Source organism: Mesoplodon bidens, assembly GCF_964165515.1.
Source record: "Mesoplodon bidens genome assembly, chromosome: 18".
Lineage (NCBI taxonomy): Eukaryota > Metazoa > Chordata > Mammalia > Artiodactyla > Ziphiidae > Mesoplodon > Mesoplodon bidens.
Window position 1 is genome coordinate 55,028,916 of NC_138175.1, and position 22,378 is coordinate 55,051,293.

Here is a 22,378-nt window from a genome sequence, read left to right on the forward strand (position 1 = left end):
GCCAGGGAGGCTGCTGCCAAGGACCACAAATGCAGGACTGGCCAACCCTCCTCCCACCCCCACGTCCCTGAGACCCCCTCCTGCATGTCCCTCCATATCCCAGATGGCTACCCCTGCACCCCTGCCTGGTGCCCCTGCTTCTGGGATCACCCCCCTCAGGCCCCTCCCAGACCCAAGAGCACCTGCCCCCTCAGGCATCACTGCTTAGGAACCTCTGCCTTACCAGAGATGTCCATCCCCCAGTGGACATGGCTTTGGCCTGTCCCTTGCCTTCCCCACCACACACCCACCTAAATGACTCACCCACAGCTCCCAGGGCTTCTCAGACAGAGCCCAGAGGGTGGGGGAAGGGAGACTGGGTCTTTGTGAGGTAGCAGGAGTTCCAGAACCCCCTTTCTAGTGGCCATTTAAAGAGATAACCGCCCACCCACCCATACACACACACACACACACACACACACACAGAAGCAGCTCTTCTGGCAAACTGACAGCTCAGAGTCAGATGGCAAGTCTGGGGGACCCTGAGGGCCATGACATGGTAGCCCATATCCTTCTAGAAACTGCTCTTCCCTTGACCCCACAAGCTGTCCTGGTCCCCAGCTCTCTGTGCCCTCCCAGGCCCCCATGCAGCCTCCTGCCCCTCCTCCCCCCTGCACTTCTCAAGGCCGGCTCTCCTGGGGAACTCCATTCTGCATCTTCTTACCAGGTGAGCTCCAGTGACCACTGATGCTCTGAGAGCATCCCAAACTGCATCTCCAGCCCAAGTCCTCACCTGCTTCTGACCATCTCCCAGACCCTGACACTCAACCACATCCCCATTGATCTCAGCATCTTCCACCAAACCAGGGAGGACACCATCATCCCATCCGGTTAGTTGGACCACACCCCTGGGCACTATCCTTGCCCTCTTCTTGCCCCTCACCCTACAAAGCCCTTGGATCCCTGAGTCCAGTTCCTCCCACCCCCTGAAACTTTCTGGCTCCTTTCCTCCTTTCCCTCTCATGCCCTGGCCCCAGGGCACCCTTGTCCTGTCTCATGTCCCACCTGTTGGATTGACAAGCTCTTCTCTCCCCTTCAAGCCTCCCCCATGGGCCCCAGAAGGAGCTTTCTGGCACCCAGACCAGACGCTGTCCCTCCCCTGCTCACACCCTTAGCTCCCCATCACCCTCAAGAGACGGTCAACTGCTGGGCTATAGGCGCTGCCTCCTACCCCCCTCTCCATCCTGATTTCCCCTCACCCTCACACTCTACAGTGGACCACAAAGCACTATTCTCCACCCTCTGAGAGCCCCCAGCCTCTCCACGCCTTCACCTTAGGGTCCCTCTGCCTGCATTACCTTCCCTCGGCCCTGGAGAAGTTCCTAAACACCGTCTCCCCAGAAAGCTCACCTCCACAACGCACCCCTCCTCCAGACACAGCCAGTCTTCCTGCCATTACCCGCCCTGGGCTCTGCCTGCCCCCACCGGACTTGGAGCCCCTGGCGGGCAGGGCCTGATCTGACTCACCTCAGCATCCCCAGTGGGAGGCCCAGCAGAAAGGAAAGCCAGCTGAAAGAGTGAATTTGTTCTTTTTCTGTTTTTTTGGCTGCACCCCGCGTCTTGCGGGTTCTTAGTTCCCTGACTAGGGATTGAACCCGTGTCCCTGCAGTGGAAGCACGGATTCTTAACCTCTGGACCACCAGGGAAGTCCCAAGAGTGAATTTATTAATGAAATGAGCAAGGCACACTAAGGGTGAAGGGAAGGGTGACAAAATCAGAAGGAACAAAAGAAAAGAGCTAAAGGGAGAAAGACAAAGGGAAGAAAAGAGATAAAGGATGGAGAGACAAGGGCCCTGGGGCCATGCCCGAGCCCACACTGGTTCCCACTCTGGTGGGAGCATCTCTAGGGCAGGGCAGTAGCAGGATTGACTCCACTCTGGGTGCCCAGGGTCATCCGCCGTGGAGCTGCAGTGTCGTCGGCTTCTGTTGTGGCAGCATTAACCTCGGAATAACCAGATCCCAGCAAATTTTTGTTGAATGAATGAAGACACAAAGGAAAGAGCTGGCAGACGCTGGGAGTCAGGGCAGGAAGGAGAGCCAGCCATTTTCATGGTTCCTGATGATGCCTTCAAAGAATGGAGTGCCAAAGCCATCCTGTGGTTCACATGGCCTCATAGCCAGGCCGGTGGGCCCTGTAGTGAGCTCCCAGACTCAGGCCACCTGGGTTGGCAGAGAGAAGTTAGACCCTTGCTCTTGCCCTGCTCCCTCAGAGCCCCCAGCTGGGCCCCTATCCACCCCTGGCACTCCCCAGGGCAGCGGTCACCTGCACAGAGAAAGAGGACAGTTGAAACCCAGCCCAGGTAGAAGGACCAGGAGAAGAAGGACTGGATCTGGGAGTGTCCAGGCTGCTTCCACCGCTCGATAGTGTAGACCACCATGGCCACTAGCAGGGAGAGGGCTGGGGACGGAGACAAGAGGCATGGCTCAGCCCCTCCGCAAAAACTCACCAGGGCCCAGCGCCCCAAGCGCAGCCCGGAGTCCTTACCTGCGGCAAAGGCCATGAAGGTCGAGACAATGGGGCCGCGTCCAGGGTCAGACAGTGAAGGGATGCAGGACATGACCAGAAAGCTCACAGAGATCAGGCCCCAAAGGACAGCCAGAATGCAGAAACTCTGTGTCACGTGGATATAGCCTGCTCAGAGACGGGACCGCTGAGTGCCCATCCCCTCAGGCCCTTCCCCACCCCAAGAGAGACTGCTCCCCTTACCTTCTACTGAGCCCCAATCTCCCCTTGGCCAGAGGCCCGAGTGAGACAAGGAGCTGGGCCCCTCGGCCACAAACCAGAAATTCGTGCTCAGAGCCACCAAGAGAGCCAACAGGCCCAGGGAGCTAGTGAGCAGGGCCAGGGACCGGCAGGGCTCCATGGGGGCGAAGGCTGCGTTTCTGGGTCCTGGGTGATGAAGAGCCTGGTGATCCAGATTCCTGGGTCTCTGAGAGAGGAGGAAGCTATGCCCCCGGACTCCTGGGAGAGTCAAGCAGTTGGGGCAGCTGGGGGACCTGTGGTCCTTCAGATCAGACTAATTTGGTCTCACCCAGTTCCTGGCAGCTGACTCTCGTCACACATCTCCCTTCCCGGCTTGCATCGGCACCCACCCCCCACCCCTTGAGGTTCTCCTCACAGTATATGGTGGGGGGGGAGGGCCCTGGAGGTGTCACATTGTCAGTGGTTTGGGTGGGTGGAATGTGCCTCTCCAGAAGGTTCTACACCTCCTGCCCTTGGAGCCCTCCACACCAGAGGGGGCTTCCTGTAAGAGGTGAGAGAGAGGCTTGGGGGGCCCAGAGGTGGGGTGTGGTGAGTGAGGCCAGGGTGTCAGTTAAATGGGAGGGGGAGGTGTAGCCAGAGGGGACAGTTAGGGGATGCATCATTCTTTCCTGTGGGTTCTGCAACCTTCCGTTCTGGCAGACGGGGGCCCCAATTCTAGGGTCTCCATAAAAGGAGGGGGAAGGAGGCTAGAATGCTTGGGACTGAAGGAGGAAGCTGCTAGGAAGCCTAGACTCCAGGTCCTGAGCGTGGGGACACAGACTCCTGGCTCCTTACTTGGAGCTTATGCCCAGGGCAGGTAAACAGCGATCGCAATTTTGAAAGTTTGTGGAGGGAAGACGTGCCCACATCCTCATCTGTTACATGAGTTCACAGTTAGTGCTGTTTCGAGCAAGGCCTTCAGTCTGTGCTGAAGCCTTCAGCAACAGGATCTGGGTTTCTGTGGTCGGGGAGCGGGAGTTGGGGGTCAAGGATGTCAGTGCAGGACTTTCTGGCCCTCCCCTCACAGCAGCATCAGGTCCTGGGCCCCACCTCAAATAGAAGGTGAAGGTGCCACAGCCCAGGTAGAAGGCCCAGACAAACTTGACCTCTGTGAAGCAGGAATGACCTGGAAGAGGACCTCTGTCCCACAGATGAACTGAGCTAACAGTCCCAGGACAGCTGGCGAAGGGGAGAACCAGAGGGACCCAGGAGGCTGGGTCCTCTTCTTTGGTTGGAGACTCCAGTTTGCAGGCCCCCGTCCCTCACCCAGATCCTCACCAGTGGGGTAACTGGCCACTCCTGAGAACATGCTCAAGAGGACAGGCTCCCAGAAGGGGATCCAGGTCCTGAGCAGCTGGGGTGCCATCCCCAAAATGGTGCTGGACGTGGCTCCTGTGATTAGCACCCGGACAAGCTTCAGGAAGTCTCAGCCGAGGGCATGTGGTGATCACATGCACAGAACCCATCTGAGATCTTTTATTCTCTCTCTCTCTCTCTCTCTCTCTCTCTTTCTCTCTTTTCTTCTCTCTCTTTTTCTTTTTTGGCCTCACTGCATGGCTTGTGGGATCTTAGTTCCCCAACCAGGGATTGATCCTGGGCCCTCGGCAGTGAAAGCACGGAGTCCTAGCCACTGGGCTGCCAGGGAATTCTCCCCATCTGAGATCTTGACGCCATCCCAAACCCAACACCATCCTGACCGCAGGCAGCTCCAATCCCATCCTTAGCCCCATCCCTACCCTCCAAACCAACCCCATTCTCATTCCCAACAACAAATTCAATCCCATCCTTTTATTTATTTATTTAATTTATTTGTGTGTGTGTGTGTGTGTGTGTGTGCGCACGCCACACCGCATGGCTTGCGGGATCTTAGTTCCCTGACCAGGGATCGAACCCCAGCCCCAGCAGTGAAAGCGCTGAGTCCTAACCACTGGAAAGCCAGGGAATTCCCTCAGTCTCATCTTTAACCCCAGTTCCAATTCCAAACTCCAGCTCCAACCCCAAATTCAACCCATCCCAATCCCCAAGCTCAATCCCATTGCTAACCCCAGTTCCAACCTATCCCAAACCCAAACCTAACCCCATTCTCATTCCCAAACCCAACTCTAATCTCAATCCCATCCCCAACCCCAAACACAACCCATTCCTTAACCCCAACTCCATCCCTGAATTTAACCCCATCCCTGTCATCTCACCTAACCCCATTCTTATTCCCAAACCGAACTCCAAACTCAACCCCATCCCCAAACCCAAACCCATCCTCACCCAGACACTTAACCCTCTCCTCACATCCATCCCCACACCAGATGGCATTTCCAGTCTCAACTGCAGCCCCAGTCCCACCCACACTTCCTTCTTCATACCTCTCCCCCACCCTGTAATTCTTACCTCAATCCCACCACACCCCCTCCATTTTTTATCTTCATCCGACCTCCAGGTCCAAGCCACTGGAGGACTGAGAGCAGAGGGGGGACATGATTTGAATCATGTTTTAATAAAAATTCCTTTAAAAGTCTAAAACCAATAAATGCCGGGGAGGGTGTGGAGAAAAGGGAACCCTCCTACACTGTTGGCGGGTATGTAAATTGGTACAACCACTATGGAGAGCAGTATGGAGGTTCCTTAAAAAACTAAAAGTATGGGGCTTCCCTGGTGGCGCAGTGGTTGACAGTCTGCCTGCCGATGCAGGGGTCACGGGTACATGCCCCGGTCCGGGAAGATCCCACATGCCGCAGAGCGGCTGGGCCCGTGAGTCATGGCCGCTGAGCCTGCGCGTCTGGAGCCTGTGCTCCGCAACGGGAGAGGCCACAACAGTGAGAGGCCCGCGTACCGCAAAAAAAAAAAGAACTAAAAGTATGGACTTCCCTGGTGGAGCAGTGGTTAAGAATCTGTCTGCCCATGCAGGGGACGTGGGTTCGAGCCCTGGTCTGGGAACATCCCACATGCCGCAGAGCAACAAAGCACGTGCACCACAACTACCGAGCCTGCACTCTGGAGCCCGCAAGCCGCAACTACTGAGCCTGTGTGCCACAACTACTGAAGCCCACATGCCTGGAGCCTGTGATCCGCAACAAGAGAAGCCACGGCAATAAGAAGCCTGCGCACCGAACAAAGAGTAGCCCCCCCCCCCCGCCGCAACTAGAGAAAAGCCCACGCACAGCAAGGAAGACCCAATGCCAAAATAAATAAATTAATGTATTAATTAAAAATAAATAAATTAATTAATTTTTAAAAATTAAAAATAGAACTACCATATGATCTAGCAATCCCACTCCTGGGTATATATCTGGAGAAAACCATAATTCGAAAGTATACATGCACCCCAATGTTCATTGCAGCACTATTTACAATAGCCAAGACATGGAAGCAACCTAAATGTCCATCAGCGGAGGAATGGATAAAGAAGATGTGGTACATATATACAATAGAATATTATTCAGCCATAAAAAAGAATGGAATAATGCCATTTGCAGCAACATGGATAAACCTAGCGATTATCACACTAAGTGAAGTCAGACAGAGAAAGACAAATATGATATCACGTATATGTGGAATCTAAAAAAGATACAAATGAACTTATTTAGAGAAGAGAAACAGACTCACAGACTTTGAAAACAAACTTATGGTTCCCAAAGGGGAAATGTGGGGTGGAGGGATAAATTAGGAATTTGGAATTAATGTACACACATGACTATATATAAAATAGATCATCAAAAAGGACGTACTGTACAGCACAGGGAACTCAATATTCTGTGACAACCTATATGGGAAAAGAATCTGAAAAAGAATGGATACATGTATATGTATAACTGAATCACTTTGCTGTACACCGTAAACTAACAGAACATTGTAAATCAACTATACTCCAATATAAAATAAAAATTAAATTTAAAAAAATGAAAAAAAATCCTTTAGATACTGTGTAGAGAATGGACTGCAGGGGCAGGGATTGGGTGGGGTGTGGGTAAGGGTTGAGGCTGAGCTGGTTAGAAGTCTGTGGCAATAAGCCAGGTGAGACACGATGGTGGCATGGATCAGGGGGTAACCATGGTTGAGCAAGAAGGGGTCAAATTCCAAATATATATATATGTATATTTTTTTGCGGTACGCGGGCCTCTCACTGTCGTGGCCTCTCCCGTTGCGGAGCACAGGCTCCGGACGCACAGGCCCAGCGGCCATGGCTCACGGGCCCAGCAGCTCCGCGGCACATGGGATCCTCCCAGACCGGGGCACGAACCCACATCCCCTGCATCGGCAGGCGGACTCTCAACCACTGCGCCACCAGGGAGGCCCCCAAATACATTTTTAAGGCAGAGCCAACACGATTTGCTGATGAATCAGACGTGAGATGTAACAAAAGGAAAGCTATGGAGGGTGAGCCCAATGTTTTTGGCTTGAGCAGCTAGATAAAAATGGACTTGTCATTTAAGTTGGGGGAGACCATGGGAGGAGCAGATGTGGGATGTGAGGGAGGTCAGGAGCTCAACTTCAGATATGTGAGAACTGAGATGCCTCTTCTTTTCAGGTGGAAATGTTGAGTAAGTAGTTGGAGGTATGAGTCTGAAGTTATAACATCATTATTATTGCTAGAGCCAGCCCCTATACATATGATTCCTGGAATAAGTCTCAGTAAATATTTCTACTTAAATAGGCCTCAATAAACTATAATTAGAGAAGAAGGCTTCAGTTGCTATTATTACTAGAGGAAGCCTCTATAAATATAGTATGTTTATTATTCGAGGAGGTCCCAATAAATATTTCTAGGGACTAAGCTTCTATTAATATAACGGTTCCTAGCATAGACTGTAATAAATATTCTTATTATTGGAATCAGCCTCCCTAAATGGTCTTATTATTTCATGATAAGCTTTAGTAAATCTCACGGCAGTTGGCATGAGTTTGTTGAATGAACGAATGAATGAGTGAATGAAGAGAAGATCAAGGTCACAAATGACGGGTGAAGAGGCAGGTGCAGGACGAGGTGCAGGTCAGAGTTCTGGTGCTTCTCCTTGGACGGGTCCAGCCAGGGAGGGGCCGGGAGGTTGGGAGGGCCAACTGGAGATGGCGCGAGTGGGCAAGGAGGTTGTTTTTCCACAGTTGGTTTTTTGTTTTTTTTTTTTTGGCTGCGCTGGGCAGCATGTGGGATCTGAGTTCCCAGGCTGAATTCGCTCAGTGGCGTTTTGGAGGGGCTCCGAGGAGCTCAGGTTGTCTCAGCACAGAAAGAATTCAGTGAGAGGCAAAGTGATGAGATAAGAAGCGATTTATTAGATTATTAGAATAGGATGCTTGTGAGGCTTACAAGTGGGTGGGCGAGAGGGTAACTCCCCAAGAACTTAGCAGGCTACAGTTTTATAATCAAAGGAAAAGTGGGGAGGCGGAGAAGACCACCTTCTTTCTCATTCTTGAGTAGTCGTCATGCTTCCATCATCAGCTCCGCCTCCAGGTTGGGCAGGGGAGTTTTTTTGTCCCTACGTGGTCAAGCCAGGACAGTCACAGCACTATGGAAAAACTATTTCAGGTTTCAGTACAATGAGGTTCTTTCACTTTGAAATGTCACCTTTTCATAAATTATTGTGTTTTATGTATGCAGAGAGCATGCCATGGGGGTCATCAACTTACTGAGCTCACTAGACAGGATGTGGGTCTCATGCCACCATTGTTTCATTGTCTTGGGGCGTGTCTCAGGCTTCTGTTGCATGGTTTTGTTGCTAAGCGAACCTGCTTGGTTTTGTGGTTAAGCAAACCTGCTTTCTTAAGTGATCATTAACTTACAGGGGTCTCCCATACTTTTTCTTTACTTACAATCCCCTAGTGTAAGTAAACCCCCGATTTAACTAATCCCCTATTTAATTACCTACTTTGTCCCTTTATTCTGACCCTATCATGACCAGGGATAGAACCCACGCCCCTTGCATTGGGAGTGTGGAGTCTAACCACTGGACCACCGGGGAAGTTCCACAGATCTTTTCATTTATCGTACTATCCTACTGTGATATTATGTTTTATAATAAATATATATTGGGTCTTTGTCCCCACTTCTGGCATAGAGGTCCTAAAACTCTTGGAATTTCCTAAGTTGTGAGAGCGAGGGGAACCAACCACATGATTAGAGGGTCAGAAATGGCAGTCCCACCCCTTGACCTCCTGGGAGGGGAGAGAAGTTGGAGATTGAGTTCAACCACCAATGGCCAGTGATTTAATCCATCATAACTATGTAATGAAGTCTCCAGAAAAACCCAGAAGGAGAGGATTCAGAGAGCTTCCGGGCTGGTGAACACGTGCTTTCTGGGGGAGAGTGACCTACTTGGAGAGAGCATGGAAGCTCCACACCTCTTCTCACTTACCTTGACCAGTGCATCTCTTCCATCTGGCTGTTTTTTGTTTTTGTTTTGTTTTTGTTTTTGTTTTGCGATACACGGGCCTCTCACTGTTGTGGCCTCTCCCATTGCGGAGCACAGGCTCTGGACGTGCAGGCTCAGCGGCCATGGCTCATGGGCCCAGCCGCTCTGTGGCATGTGGGATCCTCCCGGCCCGGGGCACGAACCCGTGTCCGCTGCATCGGCAGGCGGACTCTCAACCACTGCGCCACCAGGGAAGCCCCATCTGGCTGTTTTGAGTTATATCCTTTTATAAAAAACTGGTGATCTAGTAAGTAAAATGTTTCCCTGAGTTCTGTGAGCTGCTCTAGCAAATTAATGGAACCCAAGGAGGGGGCTGTTGGGACCTCTAGTCTATTGCTGGTTGGCCAGAAGCACGTAACAACCTGGGCTTATGATTGGCATCTGGAGTGGGAGGCCGTCTTCTAGGGCTGTGTCGTTAACTTGTGTGATCTGACACTTTCTCTAGGTAGATCGTGTCAGAACTGAGTTACTCGCTTGGTGGTGTGGGGAAAAAACACACCCATCAGAATTGGACCCACACATTAGTTTCCTAGCAGTTGAACCCAGGGACTTCCCTGACGGTCCAGTGGTTTGGACTCCGCACTTCCACTGCAGGGGGCCCAGGTTCGATCCTTAGTGGGAGAACTAAGATCCCACACGTCGAGGGGTGCAACCAAAAAAAAAAAAAAAAAAAAATGGTGAACCTAGTAGGGTGGGGACTGTGCAATTTATCTCTGTGCCCATCCCTCCTACAGGAACTGAGCAGGCGGGCCTACTATAATGCCACCACCCCTGCCCCATTCACCACACTTCACCCCTCTTTCTCTCCACCCGAGCCCCTCAGGGACCACACTTCAGTAGTTTCCGTCAGTTTTATTAGACTCCAAAAAGCCTCTCTAATGGATATTCCATTTCTCTAACAACCCCCCTGGTGGCTGCGGCCTTGGGTCTCCTCAGCTGCCTCCACCAGGCCCTAGGAACCAGGATTTCAGGCCTCTAGACCCTCCCCCTCCTCTTCAGTGACCTGACTTTGACGTCCAGATGAAGTCGGGGCACACATTTGGGTTCAGCGGGGAGTGGACAGGCGCCGACATTCATTCATCCGGTAGGCACACATGTAGAAAATTCCTGCGAGAGAAGAGATCCCGGTTGACCCCGCCCAGCCCCCCATCAGCCCTCCCAGCCCCTGCTCCCAGCCCAAGACACCGACACAGCATTCCCTTTCTCCCTGGTGTCCACAGGGCTTGGAGTCTGCCTTCTGGTTCAGTGCCGGGGGCGCCTGTGTGGGACACCCCCCCCATCATCTCACCCTTTTGAGTGTTGCCCACAGTGCCACAGACACTGGCCTTTCCACCCCCAAACCCAGTACCTGCAAAGAAGGTCATGAGCAGGGCTACCCAGCCCAGGATGTAGGACCAGGAAAAGCGCCAGTCCCCGAAGCGGCGACCGAGGAAGCTGACAGTGACTCCAGTGTAAATGGCCAAGGCCAGCAGGACGAAAAAGGCTGGAGAGAGAGGTCGGGGTGGGGGGTGGGGGGTGGGGGTGAGGGGAATGGGGATGGGGGCGGGTTTGGGGATGGGGGTGGGAATGAATAAATTGAGAAGGGGGTATGGGTGCAGGTAGGGATAAGGGTGAGGATGGGGGTTGAGTTGAAAGTGGGAGTAAAAATTAATGAAGTGTAGGGTTAGGGTGGGAATGGTGTGGGGTTGTGTTGTGTCGTAAAGAATCTGACTGGTCTTTGTCTCTGGTTCCTGGGAGGGAAACTCTAAATCCTTGGAATTTTCTGAGTACTAGGAGTGTCTTTGTTGTTCTTGGATCACACCTGAGTTTATGTTGATGATCAGAGATGACTCAGGGATAGGAGCTGGTCAAGAGAAAGACCAGCCTTGGGAATAGAGGGTTGGGGCTTTGAGCCGCTTGGGATCAGTCTAACCTCTGGGGAGGAAAAGGGAGCTGGAGATTGAGTTCAATCACATGGCCAGTGATTCATGCCCTTGTAATGAAACTCCAGTAGAAATGCTGGATGCTGACGCTCACCGGAGCTCCCTGTTTGGTGAATGCATGGATGCGCTGGGGGGCGGGGGTGCTGACGAGCCCTAACTCTGCAGGGAGAGTGCATGGAAACTCCATGTTCAGGACCCCTCTCCGGCTTCACGCTATGCATCTCTTTAGCTGGCTGGTCTTGAGTTGTACTCTTTACGATAAAACTGTAAGTATTATGCTTTCCTGAGTTCTGTGAGTTATTCTAGCACATTTCTGAACCTGAGCAGGTCCTGGGAACCCCTGAATCTGTAGCCGATTGGTCAAAAGTACAGGTGAGCTGGGGACCCCACTTGCAGCTGAAGTAGGGGCAGTCTGGTTGGGAACCGCGCCTTTAAACCTGTGGGGTTTGATGCCAACTCCGGGGGTCAGTGCCAGAATTGAATGGCCGTACACAGAGCTGGTGTCAGAACTGACTGGCATTAGAAAGAGTCCTGAAGTTGTCGCTGAAGGTGGAGGGGGGATTTGGGTGAGGGTGGAGCGGAGTGAGGAACAGTGGGGAATGAAAGTGGTGTGGGGGGTAGAGCTGGAGAGGGAGCTGGGAGAGGGGCAGGTGTGGGGGGCAAGTCACTCACTGGAGGCGAAAAACACGATGCCCGCAGAGAAGGGCCGGGAGAAGCGGGTGAAGGTGGGCTGCTGAGCGAACGCCATGATGCCCATGATGATGCCGGAGGTGGCACACAGGGAGGACAGGATCATGAAGGCCCGGGTGGCATTCCAGTATGCTGTGGGAGCACCCCACGGTCACTCCTGTGCCTTCCTTGCCCTCAGTGGTGAAGGCTGCTACCTCTGAGGGCAGGAATGCCTCACCCCTCTCGGTATTCCTGACCTAGCTCCTCCTTCACCTCTCTGAAAAACCCCTCCTCTTCACCTGGCAGACTCCTATTCATCCTGCAAAGCCCGGCTCCCAAATCCCCTCCTCTGGGAAGCATCCCTTCACCCCTTAGGCACCATCCTCACTCCCTGCTCTGGGCTGAGACTCTCTTTGCCTGTTTCCCTCTCCAGCCTGATTGCTCCCTGAGGACAGGGACCTGGTTGATTCTACACCACAGACACCAGCAGAGGTTTGATGTGCACATGGGCCTGGAGAAATGTTTGTTCAATGAATGAATGAGTGAATGAATGCCCATTTCCCATATCCTCCTGCTACTCACTCTCTATCCTCTCTCCCATGCTCCCTTTCCCTTCCTTCATACCACTTACCCATATTTGGAAATGTCCCATTAATTTATTTCTAACTTGTTTATGACGTCTATCTCTCTCCACTGAGTTCTCAGCTCTGTGAGGGCAAGGGCCTGGCTTTCTCACTCACTGCTGTATCCCCAGCACCTAGTGCCTGGCACTAGGTGTTCAAGAAACATGTTGAATGAATGGAGATGCCCTGGGAACACGCATCATGATCTCATCTTCCATTTGGCAATGGTCAAGTATGTGCCAGGCTCTCTTCCCATGTATGATCCTGTTTTTTCTTTCCAAGAGCCCTATGCTCTAAGTAATATTTTCATGCCCATTTTTCAAGTGAAGGAATGGAGGCTCAGAGAGGTGAAGTGATTTGCCCAAGGTCCCATAATTAGCAGAGGGACTGCAGTTGAAAGCCAACCTCCACGCCCTCAGTCTTAACTGCTTTGTTATTCTGTCTCTCGGAGTGCCCATGACAATTATCACCCCGGGCAGAACTGGGATCCTGGCACTGAAAAAGCCTTAGATCTTTGCAAAATGCAGTCTTTTGTCTTGTGGAAGTCTAGGGGAGACCAATGCCTGGATACTTCTCCACGGATGTTGTTATGGGTTGCTGGGTTGCGTTGTGTCTCCCCTTTCAAGTTCATATGTTGAAGTTCTCACTGCTCCCCCCTCATCCCACTGCCTCGGAATATGACCTTACTTGGAAATAGGGTCTTTGCAGATGTCAGTAGTTAAGATGAGGTCATACCAGAGTAGAGTGGATTTCTAATCCGATATGATTGGTGTCCTCATAAAATGGGGAAATTTGGAGACAGGCACACACCCAGGGGAACATCACGTAAAGATGAAGGCAGAGATGGGCTGGTGCATTTACAAGCCAAGGAATACCAAAGATTGCCAGGCAACCACCAGAAGCTAAGAGAGAGGCAGGGAACAGATTCTTCCTCACAGCCCTCAGAAGGAACCAACCTTGCAGAGACCTTGATTTTGGACTTCTAGCCTCCAGATCTGTGAGGCAATAGATTTCTGTTAAGCCACTCAGTTTGTGGTACTTTGTTATGGCAGCCTTAGAAAACGAATACACATGCCTCTGGGTATTTAAAAGTCTGGAGGACTTATGGGGGATGTTATAGCCTATTTCTTTCCCATGGTTGGGCTCATGCAGGAGTGGAAAACACAAATGCCTCTGAGGCTTGGCTGCAGCTGTGAATAAAGGCAGGAGACAGCAGGTTGCATGGGGAACATGTGTGTCTCATGTACCAACTATCAATTGTCAGCGTCATCTTCAGATAAAACCTTCCCTATTCAAATCACAGTGTGGTTTCTGTCTCCTGAGGGGACCCTGACTGGTGTACCCCACTTGAAGGGGGCATTTGCTGCTCATACCCAGCTGACCATGGGCCTGGAAAAGACAGGCAAACCTGGATTATTCAAAAAGAGGTGCAAGTCCAGATTTTAATGTAAAATCTTCAGATTTTTTAAATACTGGTAATGACTTTGGAAACTTAAAAAATGCTATGCATACATGTCTTGGGTTGGGTTTGGCCTCTGGGAAGCAGGCTCAGGACTCCTGCTCTAATTTTGGTGATCGGATTACGTCAGCTATGCAATGGATGAACAAATTAAACCTGCTGTTTGGACAAATACCCAAGAATCAATCGGGGTGAGGTATGTCCCTGAGGCTCTCAGTCTTGTGGTCATGAAGATATCAAATGAACTTGAAGACCTCCATCCAGCCTCCCTCTCTCCCATCCCCAGCAGAGGGAACTCAGAGTGCCTGGTGGTGTTCCCAGTCTGAAGCAGGAGGAATGGTAGAAGTGTGACAAGGGAGACAGCCAGAAATGAAAAGGATGCACGAAGTAAGCCAGATGGGGCTCTGAGACTGGTAGCCCAGGGCAAACCTTTCCACTTCTCCCTGCCTCAATTTATCCCTCCAGCAAATGGGCAGGTTTGGTGAGATGGGGTGAAATCTGCCACAAGCCTGTCATATCACAGGGCTTAGTGAGGGTTGGCTCCTCCTCCCAACACCCGCCCCCAGAAGAACTGACTTTTTGAGGTCAAGTATCATGTCATAATTCATAGACACAATGGAACAGCCCTCTTAGTGTTGTTGGGACACCGAAGGGAGTTAATCCAGGCAAAGCACTTAAAATAGCACGTAGGACACAGTAACAATACATGCCAGTTATTGTTCTTATTATTATTACTACACTATTATTGGATACAGATAATATAGAACATGTGATATACTATATACTATTAATATATTATATAATGTATATTGTATAATATATATTATGTAATATACTATACATCTCTCTTTCCCTATATATGCATGTATATGCATTTGACCCTTGAACAGCACAGGTTTGAACTGCGCAGGTCCACTTACATGAGAATTTTTTTCAATAAATACATACATTACTACACTATCCGCGGTTGGTTTAATCCGCAGATGAAGAACCGCGGATACGGAGGGCCGAGTACATGACTGGAGCATCCAGAGGCTTTGGTATACACGGCGGGCCCTAGAACCAATTCTCTGTGGCTACTGAGGGACTGAGGGAAGACTGTACATATATACAAATATATATGTATATGGAAAGAGACACATAGAGGTACATAGTATATTATAATAATATGCATTATATAATATAGATTGCAGGAATCCTATACTGTAAGTACTATGTTTATCTCCATTTTTACAATATATAATGTAATATATACTCGTATATATCTCTATACACATATACATACACACACATATATACACATACACATATGTATTACATGGCTTTGCTCACAGCAAGAATTGAAAAGTACCTCATCCAGTATTAGCAAATTTAGGGTCTGTATTGCTTCTGTATCCTTCGGGTATCTAATATAGCTCTTGACACCTAGTAGCTATTTAGAAAATGCTCTTCTGATAACCCCAGCCCCAACTGCTATACCTGCCCTCTATTTCATGCCAGGAATGTCACCGCTCTACTTAACCTCTAAACCGGTACATCCTGTAATTGTACTAGAAAAAACGACTGGAATCCCAGGTCTGCCCCTTCCACTCTGAATGACCTTGGGCTGGATGCTTTCCCTCTCTGAGCCACAAGGTTCTCCATCTGCAAAACAGGTGGCCTTTCCACTGTAAGGTTCTGCCCTGCGTGAGGCTCTGATCCCAGGCACAACCCAGACCCCGCCCCGGAGCCTCACCGATGCTTTCCGTCTGCAGGTAGCACTTGCTGCCCAGGCAATATCGCCACAGGCCCTGGTGGGCGAAGGCCCCCGACAGCCGGTACTGCATCCAGTGGTCTGTCGCCGTGGCCACCACCAGGAGGATGGTCCCCACCCAGGCGCAGAAGAGGCCACCACCCATGAAGCTGTACATGGTGGTCTGTGGGTAAGGGGAGAGACGGGGTCAGGAGCTGGATTCCCATGTCCTGGGGGAGGAGAAGCTGGGGCCCTAGACTTCCAGATCCTAGGTGAGGAGGGAGCTGGGGTCTGGGACATTAGGTCCCAATGAGAGGAAGGAACTGGGCACCTGGATCCCTGGGTCTAGGGGGCAGAGGGAGCTCGGGATCTGGACGCCTGAGTCTGGGGGAGGAGAGGCTGAGAACCTAGACCCTTGGGTCCTGGGGGGGAGAAAGGGGCTGGGGGCCGAGACTTCCAGGTCCTAAGCCAGGAAGGGGCTGGCCACTGGGACACCAAGTCTTTGGGGGATGGAGGGGGCCGGGGTCCTGGACTCCCAGGTTCAAGGTGAGGAAGGGGCTAGGGCTAGGACCCCACCAAGTCCCTGCAAGAGAAAGGAGGCCTGGCCGCCTAGATTTAGGGGGAGGAGGGGCCCATGGCTCCCACGCCTGGTCCCTACCTGAGGGGCAGAGCCTGCCCTGAATCCTCCGTCTGCCTCGGCCCCTCTGTGCAGACTGAGCCCAGTCAGGTCGCTGGCCTCTCTGCTCCCAGGGTCTCCCAAATCCCTTAAGCCTCCGCATACAATGGCCCCATGGCCCAGCAGCTTCCAGCAGGCAGAAGTGCAGTGGTGGCAGACGCCCTAGATGGAATTCGCTGAAGCAGGAATCCAGGCCCTCCCTCCCCGCAGCCCCTGGTCCCACCGGCCTCTCTCTGTGACCCTCCCAGCCACCCTAGCACCCTTTCACAGGCCTCATTCCACAGCACCCTCGGGGTTAGCCCAAGCTGTGTAAGCACACACACAGACACAAGACATAGGGACACTCAGCCATTTATTGTTCAACCCGGCCCCGCTCCCCCAAAGGCAGGAAATGGGGTGGGGCTGCAGGTGTCTGGATATGTTGGGCCAATGGGGTTATTTGCAGGTGGGGTCCCAGGACATGTCACGTTTGGGGCTGGGACAGGAAGGAGGTTGAGGGCGAGGCGGGGCTGGCTGGGGTTGAAGACAGGGCTGGAGTGCAGGAGAAATCAAGGATGAGGATTGGTTGGCCTTTAGGTAGATGGGAATGAGGATGGGTCAGGGCAGAGATGGAGAGTGGAATGGGGGTGAATGGCTGGGGGATGTGGGATTCAGTGTGGCCGTGGGATGGGGCTGGCAGAGGCAGGTGGGAATGGCTTTGGGGTTAGGAATGGGCCTGGGCATGGCTGGAGGAGCCCTGGGCATTGAGAGTGAGGTAAGCGTTGTCGCTGTAGTTGGGAACAGTGTCAGAAATGGGAAGAGGCTTGGGTTTGGGCATGAGGTTTGGGGTTGTCTCCCTGGCTTGGGATCCTATGTCAGGTCTGGGTTTCACCAGGGGACTCGCAGGACCCCTCCTGAGGCTGTGGTTTGGGAGGAAGAGGGATGGGAGCAGGACGTTCCTTGGGTATCTCTGGCAGGGCTGAGGTCACCCTGGGCTCCAGGAACACCCTCCTGGTGACCCTCAAGGGCCCCCTCCGGAGTCCAGGGTGTAGGGTCCTCAGGGTCCTAGTACTCGGCCTCCCAGTCCTCAGCAGGCGGCGTCTCCAAGGGCGGCTCCGGAACCTGGGTGTCCTTCTTCCCATCCTGGGCTCGTGGTGTTGGTGACGGCAGCGTCACCAGTGGGGTCTTGGGGCCAGCCCCAGGGCTCCCCACCCAGCCCCTCTCTGCCTTCTCAGCCCTCCCAAGTCCCCATTGCCGCTGGCCCTGACCCCGGCCTGGCCTGCGTCGGACATCCCAGCCCCCGCGTCCCCTGGGCGGCCTCTTGGCGGTGCCCGGCTGGGTGCAGCACGCCTGGGAGGCACAGGGGCAGGAGGGCAAGGACTGCTGAAGCGTGTAGGCTCCCATCAGGGCGCTGTGCAGGAGGTAGGAGAGGGCATCCAGACGGATGGGGACAGTGACAGAGGCCAGGCTCTCGGGGAGCCCCAGGTGGGCTGGATCTGGGGTGCCCAGGAGAGAAGGGAACAGGGCTGGGAAAGGTGTAGGCGGCCACGACTCAGTCCCTGGGGACGGCAGGTTGTTCCTAGAATGACAAAAGGACAGGTCAGTGGGTCTCCCCATCTGCATATGCCTTCCCTACTGCAGCCTTTCTGCTACCGGGCTTCTCTCAGGAGTCCATGTCTCCCCATCCTCAGGACTGAGCTTGCCTCTGACTTCCGGGCCCCTTTCTCTCTGTTTCTTCCCGTTTTCTTTACAGACAGACAGACAGCTCTGCCAGAGCTTCAGCATCCCACAGAACGCGGTTCCCATTCCAGGCTGCCTCCCTCGCGGTGTGTTTGGGCAAATCATTTTCCCATTCCGAACCTTACTTTTTCATACCAAGAGATAGCTTCTGGTGGTATCAAAGGTGCCTATTAAAGGGCTGGGTTTGGGAAGTGTTCAATAAATGTGGACAATTATTATTTCTCCAGCCCTACGGCTGTGTCTGGCATCTTCAATTCTCCTGGTTCCTTCTCGAAATTTCTCTGTTCCACAAATATATTTCTAGCTCTCTCCCTATTTCTAAGCATCTCGCTCAACTCTCTCTGTCACCGAGATCGTCGAAGATTCTGTTTCTGTGTGATGATACCCAAGACTTTTTTTTTTTTTTTTCCTGATACCCTCTGGGTCTGTTCAACTCTCTGATTTTCGCTATCCTCCCTCTTTCTGGGTCTTTGTGCTCCCCGCGGGAAGTCTTGCGTCTCTCACCCCTCTGGCCCAGTCCCTTCCTTTTGCTGTTCCATCTTCACCGGGGTCTTTCAAGTCTTTTCTAGCACCTTCGCCTCTATTTCTCCACGGCCCAGCGAGGGGAGAAGCGTCTGGAAGAAGATGGGTGGGACTTTGTCAGAAAGGGGGCGTGGTTTGCGGGGCGTGCGGAGCCGCAGGATAGCGTGCAGGGCTGAGTGCGCGGGGTTCCGGTCCGTCAGCCCCACGTATCTCAGGTCGCAGGCCCCGCCTGCCGGAGACCCAGGAGCCGGGCGCCCGAGCCCACTCCTCCCTCAGACCCAGGAGTCCAGGCCCCCAGCCCCTCCCCGCTTAGACGCAGGAGTCCAGGCCCCCAGCCCCTCACCCCTCAGACGCAGGAGTCCCCGCCCCCAGCCCCTCACCCCTCAGACGCAGGAGTCCAGGCCCCCAGCCCCTCACCCCTCAGACGCAGGAGTCCCCGCCCCCAGCCCCTTACCCCTCAGACGCAGGAGTCCAGGCCCCCGGCCCCTCCTCCCTCAGACCCAGGAGTCCCCGCCCCCTCCTATCTCTCCACCTGTATTCCTGGGCCGTGTCCTCAGGGGACCCGATGGTGTTCTTTAGGACTAAAGGGCATTTAGGGAAATCTGGACATTGGGTACTCCCGGGGCAGAGGGGTTAGTAGATGGACTGGCAACCTTAGAGGCTGGATTTCACTCTAAGCTCTGTCTGCGACTTAACTTTGTGAGCTTAAGCCCTTCTAGTCTCTGTGCTTTTGAGAAACAGGGCTAATATTACCTTCTAGGATCTCGTGAGGTTTAAAGGATGTATCATGTGTGTAAAGTAGTCAACACATGATCTGGACCACAATAAGTCTCAACCAATGCGAGTTTCTTATTGTTATTGCTGGTGGTCGTGGTAGTATTTTGTTGAGAAGCAATAGTCATTCTCATATATATTTATTTAAGAAATATTATTCAGTGCCTGCTATATGCTACGCTCCAAGTTGGGGGCCGGGGATTTAGCCCGGGACAAAATATGTGCACGCTAATGAAACTTTACACGTTGGGAGAGAAACACACAAGACACAGTACATTTCCTATAGGCAGGAGGGCTGTGAAGGTGTAAAGACAGGACAAGTGATATAGAGGCACAGGGGGCAGAGGGTTATTTTTTATTTTTTGGCCACGCCACCGGGCATGTGGGATCTTAGTTCCCTGACCAGGGATGGAACCTGCGTTCCCCTGCAGTGGAAGCTCAGAGTCTTAACCACTGGACTTCCAGGGAAGTCCCCCATGGGCTTATTTTAGATAAGATGGTTAGAGAAGGATACTGTGGGATGGAGCCAGCTGACCTGGGAGTTGATTATTCCCAGTGGAGGGAAAAGCAGGTGCAAAGGTCCCTCAGGGTGAAACAAACATAGTGTTTGAGGGACTGGGAAGCAATAAGCTAGGAGGAGAGGGACAGGTCTATTTTTTAAATATATGTATATTTAAAATTTTGGAATACCTTCATATTTACAGAAAAGTTACAAAGATAACTTTGTAACTCACCCCGGTTCCCCTCTTGCTATCTTCTTACATTATCGTGGAACATTTGTCACAACTAAGAAACCAACATGACTCTTAAGACTCTTCACTAAACTCCAGACTTGATTTGGATTTTGCCAGTTTTTACCCGAATGTCCTCTTTTTTCTGTTCCAGAATCCAAGGCAGGATCCCACTGAGCCATCACATGCCCTCAGTCGCCTCTGTTCTGCAGCAGTCGCTCAGTCTTTCCTTGTTTTTCACAACTTTGACGGCTTTGAGGACTACTGGGCAGTTTCTTCTTTTTAACAAACTAGAGGTCTATTTTAATGAATAATTCCAATTTATTTAGTCTTCATTTCACAGAGGTTCAAACTGTGCCTCAGAGAGGCTAAGTAAGTTACTCAAGGTCATGGAGCTCGTCAGTAGCACAACTGGGATTTGAACCCTGGCTCCAGAGTCTGTGCTTAATGGAGACACAAGTCGGAGCCAGACTGTATAGTACCTTCTAGGCTGACTTTGGAATTTTTTTTTTTTAATTCTGGAACATTGAGATGAATTTGAACATTTGTAAGCAGAAGTGTGACATAATTTATGTTTTAAGAAGAGCACTGTGCCTGCAGTTTGGAGAGTGGATTGTGGTGGAACGCAAGAGTGGAAGCAGGAAGCCTAGGGAGAATGCTGCCATCCTCCAGGCGTGGGTGGTGACGGCTCCAAGGAGGGTGGGGGTAGTGGGGATGGGAAGATATGAATAGATTTAAGATGTGTTTTGGAGGGAGAACCATCAGGATTTGCTGCAGGGCTGCTGGACATGAGTAATGGGGAATCAAGGATGATGCAAAAAGTTCTCAACCTGAGCGGCGCCTTTGAATATGAATTTTCTTACAAGAAGTTCACAACATCCCACATTAAGGATGAGAAATCCGAGACTAGCTTTCGAGTTCTGTGCTGGATGATGCTGGTGACGCCGAGATGACGCAGAACCGGTACCTGCTCTCGAAGGGCTCTCAGTCTTGAGAGGTGGGAGACAGACACACAGATGGACAATAACATTCTGGGGTGATGGGAGCCGGGACACAGGGAGGAACAGGACAGTGAGCGCCGGAAGCGGATTAAACGTTGCCTGGAGGCAAGGAGGGGGAGGGGGAGGGGGGAGGTCGGGGGCCAGGAAAACATTGTTGCTCGCTTGCAAGGCGTGGGGGAGAAGGTCGGAGAGGTTTTTGGTTTTTCTGGTGTTTTGTTTTGTTTTGTTTTAGAGGAGGTGGCCTTTGGGCTAGGTCTAGGGTGAATGGGTCATTTGATGTAGAAGAAACGGCGCGAGCAAAGGCTAGGTGGTTGGAATCTGAAGATTTTTACCAAGAAGCCTGGCTTTCCTTTCCTGGCGACTATGATTAGCATGCAGGTCTCATATATCCGGTTAGGAAGCTTACGTCGAACAGGGCTCCGAAATAAGGGTTCGAATCCTCGTTCCGCTTCTCACTAGCTCTTGACCTAAAGTAAGCTAAGTCTCTGGTTTTTTGCGACATAAAACTCAATTCCAGCGTAACGGCACTACTTCTGGTTTTGTTCTGTTACTGTTCCTTCGGCTTCTGCAGTCAGGGTCCGACCTCGCCCCTTATCATGTACCTAGCCCTTTAAGGCCCTCCTCCCCGAGCTGGGAGAGCGGAGGCGTGTTCTTGCGCCTCGAAGAAAATGTCCTTTACCCAGCTTTCAAGATTGACAGGCAAGTTCTGAAAAGTGACCAATCAATTCCTGCGTCGGGACGGAACGAAGGTTCCGATTTGTTGGGGAACGCCTGCAGCAATAGGTTTGAGCTCCTCCCACTCCTTGTTACGGAAAACAGCGCGAGACGTAATCCTCAGCTCTGATTGGCGGGTAAACTCACGTTGCTTCCGCGTCTCCTCCCTCTGTCCGTCAAATCCGGCGGGGGGGTGGGGCTAGCATCCTCGCTTTTTGATTGGCTACGTTTCTGAGCGCGAGTCTCTCTCTCTCTCTCTCGCCCTCTGATTGGCTGTTCCTTTTCCGCGCCTTCTCTGGGCTGTAACTGACTATTTTGCCCCGGCCTTTAGCAGGGTCCCTTGTCTGCTCTCCGGCACGGTGGCAGCGTCCGCGTCCGGGGAGGCCCAGCCTAGGCCTACCGATGCTGAGCGAAGCTTGGAGGGGAGAGGGGTCTCCAGGCTGAGGGGAGTCTCATACAGGGGTCTTCTTGGCCCACTAGGGAGCCTCATTGCCCCTTACCAGTCTTAGGACCAGTCTCTTCCTTTCACTGCCCCCTACAGGACTCGGACTGTCAAAGTCCCAAGATTCGATCTTCAGGGCCTTCCCAGCCCACAGGGCTCAAGGATTCCCTTAAGTCCCCACCCCACCCCCACCCCCACCCCCACCTTCCGTCCC

At 52.2% G+C, this 22,378-nt stretch overlaps 3 protein-coding genes across 4 annotated transcripts; all 3 read right to left on the bottom strand.

The window, feature by feature from the left end:
• Positions 1-1,689: 1,689 nt before the first annotated feature.
• Positions 1,690-3,103, bottom strand: NKG7 (natural killer cell granule protein 7). Its single transcript, XM_081217103.1, has 4 exons — positions 2,747-3,103; positions 2,525-2,671; positions 2,303-2,437; positions 1,690-2,199 (listed from the first exon to the last, which is right to left on the bottom strand). Exons 1-4 carry the CDS (start codon positions 2,901-2,903, stop codon positions 2,141-2,143), a joined length of 498 nt encoding a protein of 165 aa, XP_081073229.1. The 5' UTR covers positions 2,904-3,103; the 3' UTR covers positions 1,690-2,140.
• Positions 3,104-10,225: 7,122 nt separating this feature from the next.
• LIM2 (lens intrinsic membrane protein 2) lies at positions 10,226-15,763 on the bottom strand (the record flags this gene model as incomplete). Of its 2 annotated transcripts, none has more annotated exons than XM_081216368.1 (4): positions 10,226-10,287; positions 10,529-10,663; positions 11,775-11,924; positions 15,589-15,763. In XM_081216368.1, the coding sequence occupies 4 exons, from the start codon at positions 15,761-15,763 to the stop codon at positions 10,226-10,228; spliced, it is 522 nt and encodes a 173-aa protein (XP_081072494.1). The 2 variants fall into 2 exon arrangements, with proteins under 2 accessions (XP_081072494.1, XP_081072493.1); XM_081216367.1 differs by having other exon boundaries at positions 15,454-15,763.
• Positions 15,764-16,651: 888 nt separating this feature from the next.
• On the bottom strand, positions 16,652-18,551 carry LOC308605983 (piRNA-mediated silencing protein C19orf84). The gene is made up of 2 exons (XM_081216369.1): positions 18,485-18,551; positions 16,652-17,819 (listed from the first exon to the last, which is right to left on the bottom strand). The coding sequence occupies exons 1-2, from the start codon at positions 18,517-18,519 to the stop codon at positions 17,306-17,308; spliced, it is 549 nt and encodes a 182-aa protein (XP_081072495.1). The 5' UTR covers positions 18,520-18,551; the 3' UTR covers positions 16,652-17,305.
• Between the last annotated feature and the right edge of the window lie 3,827 nt (positions 18,552-22,378).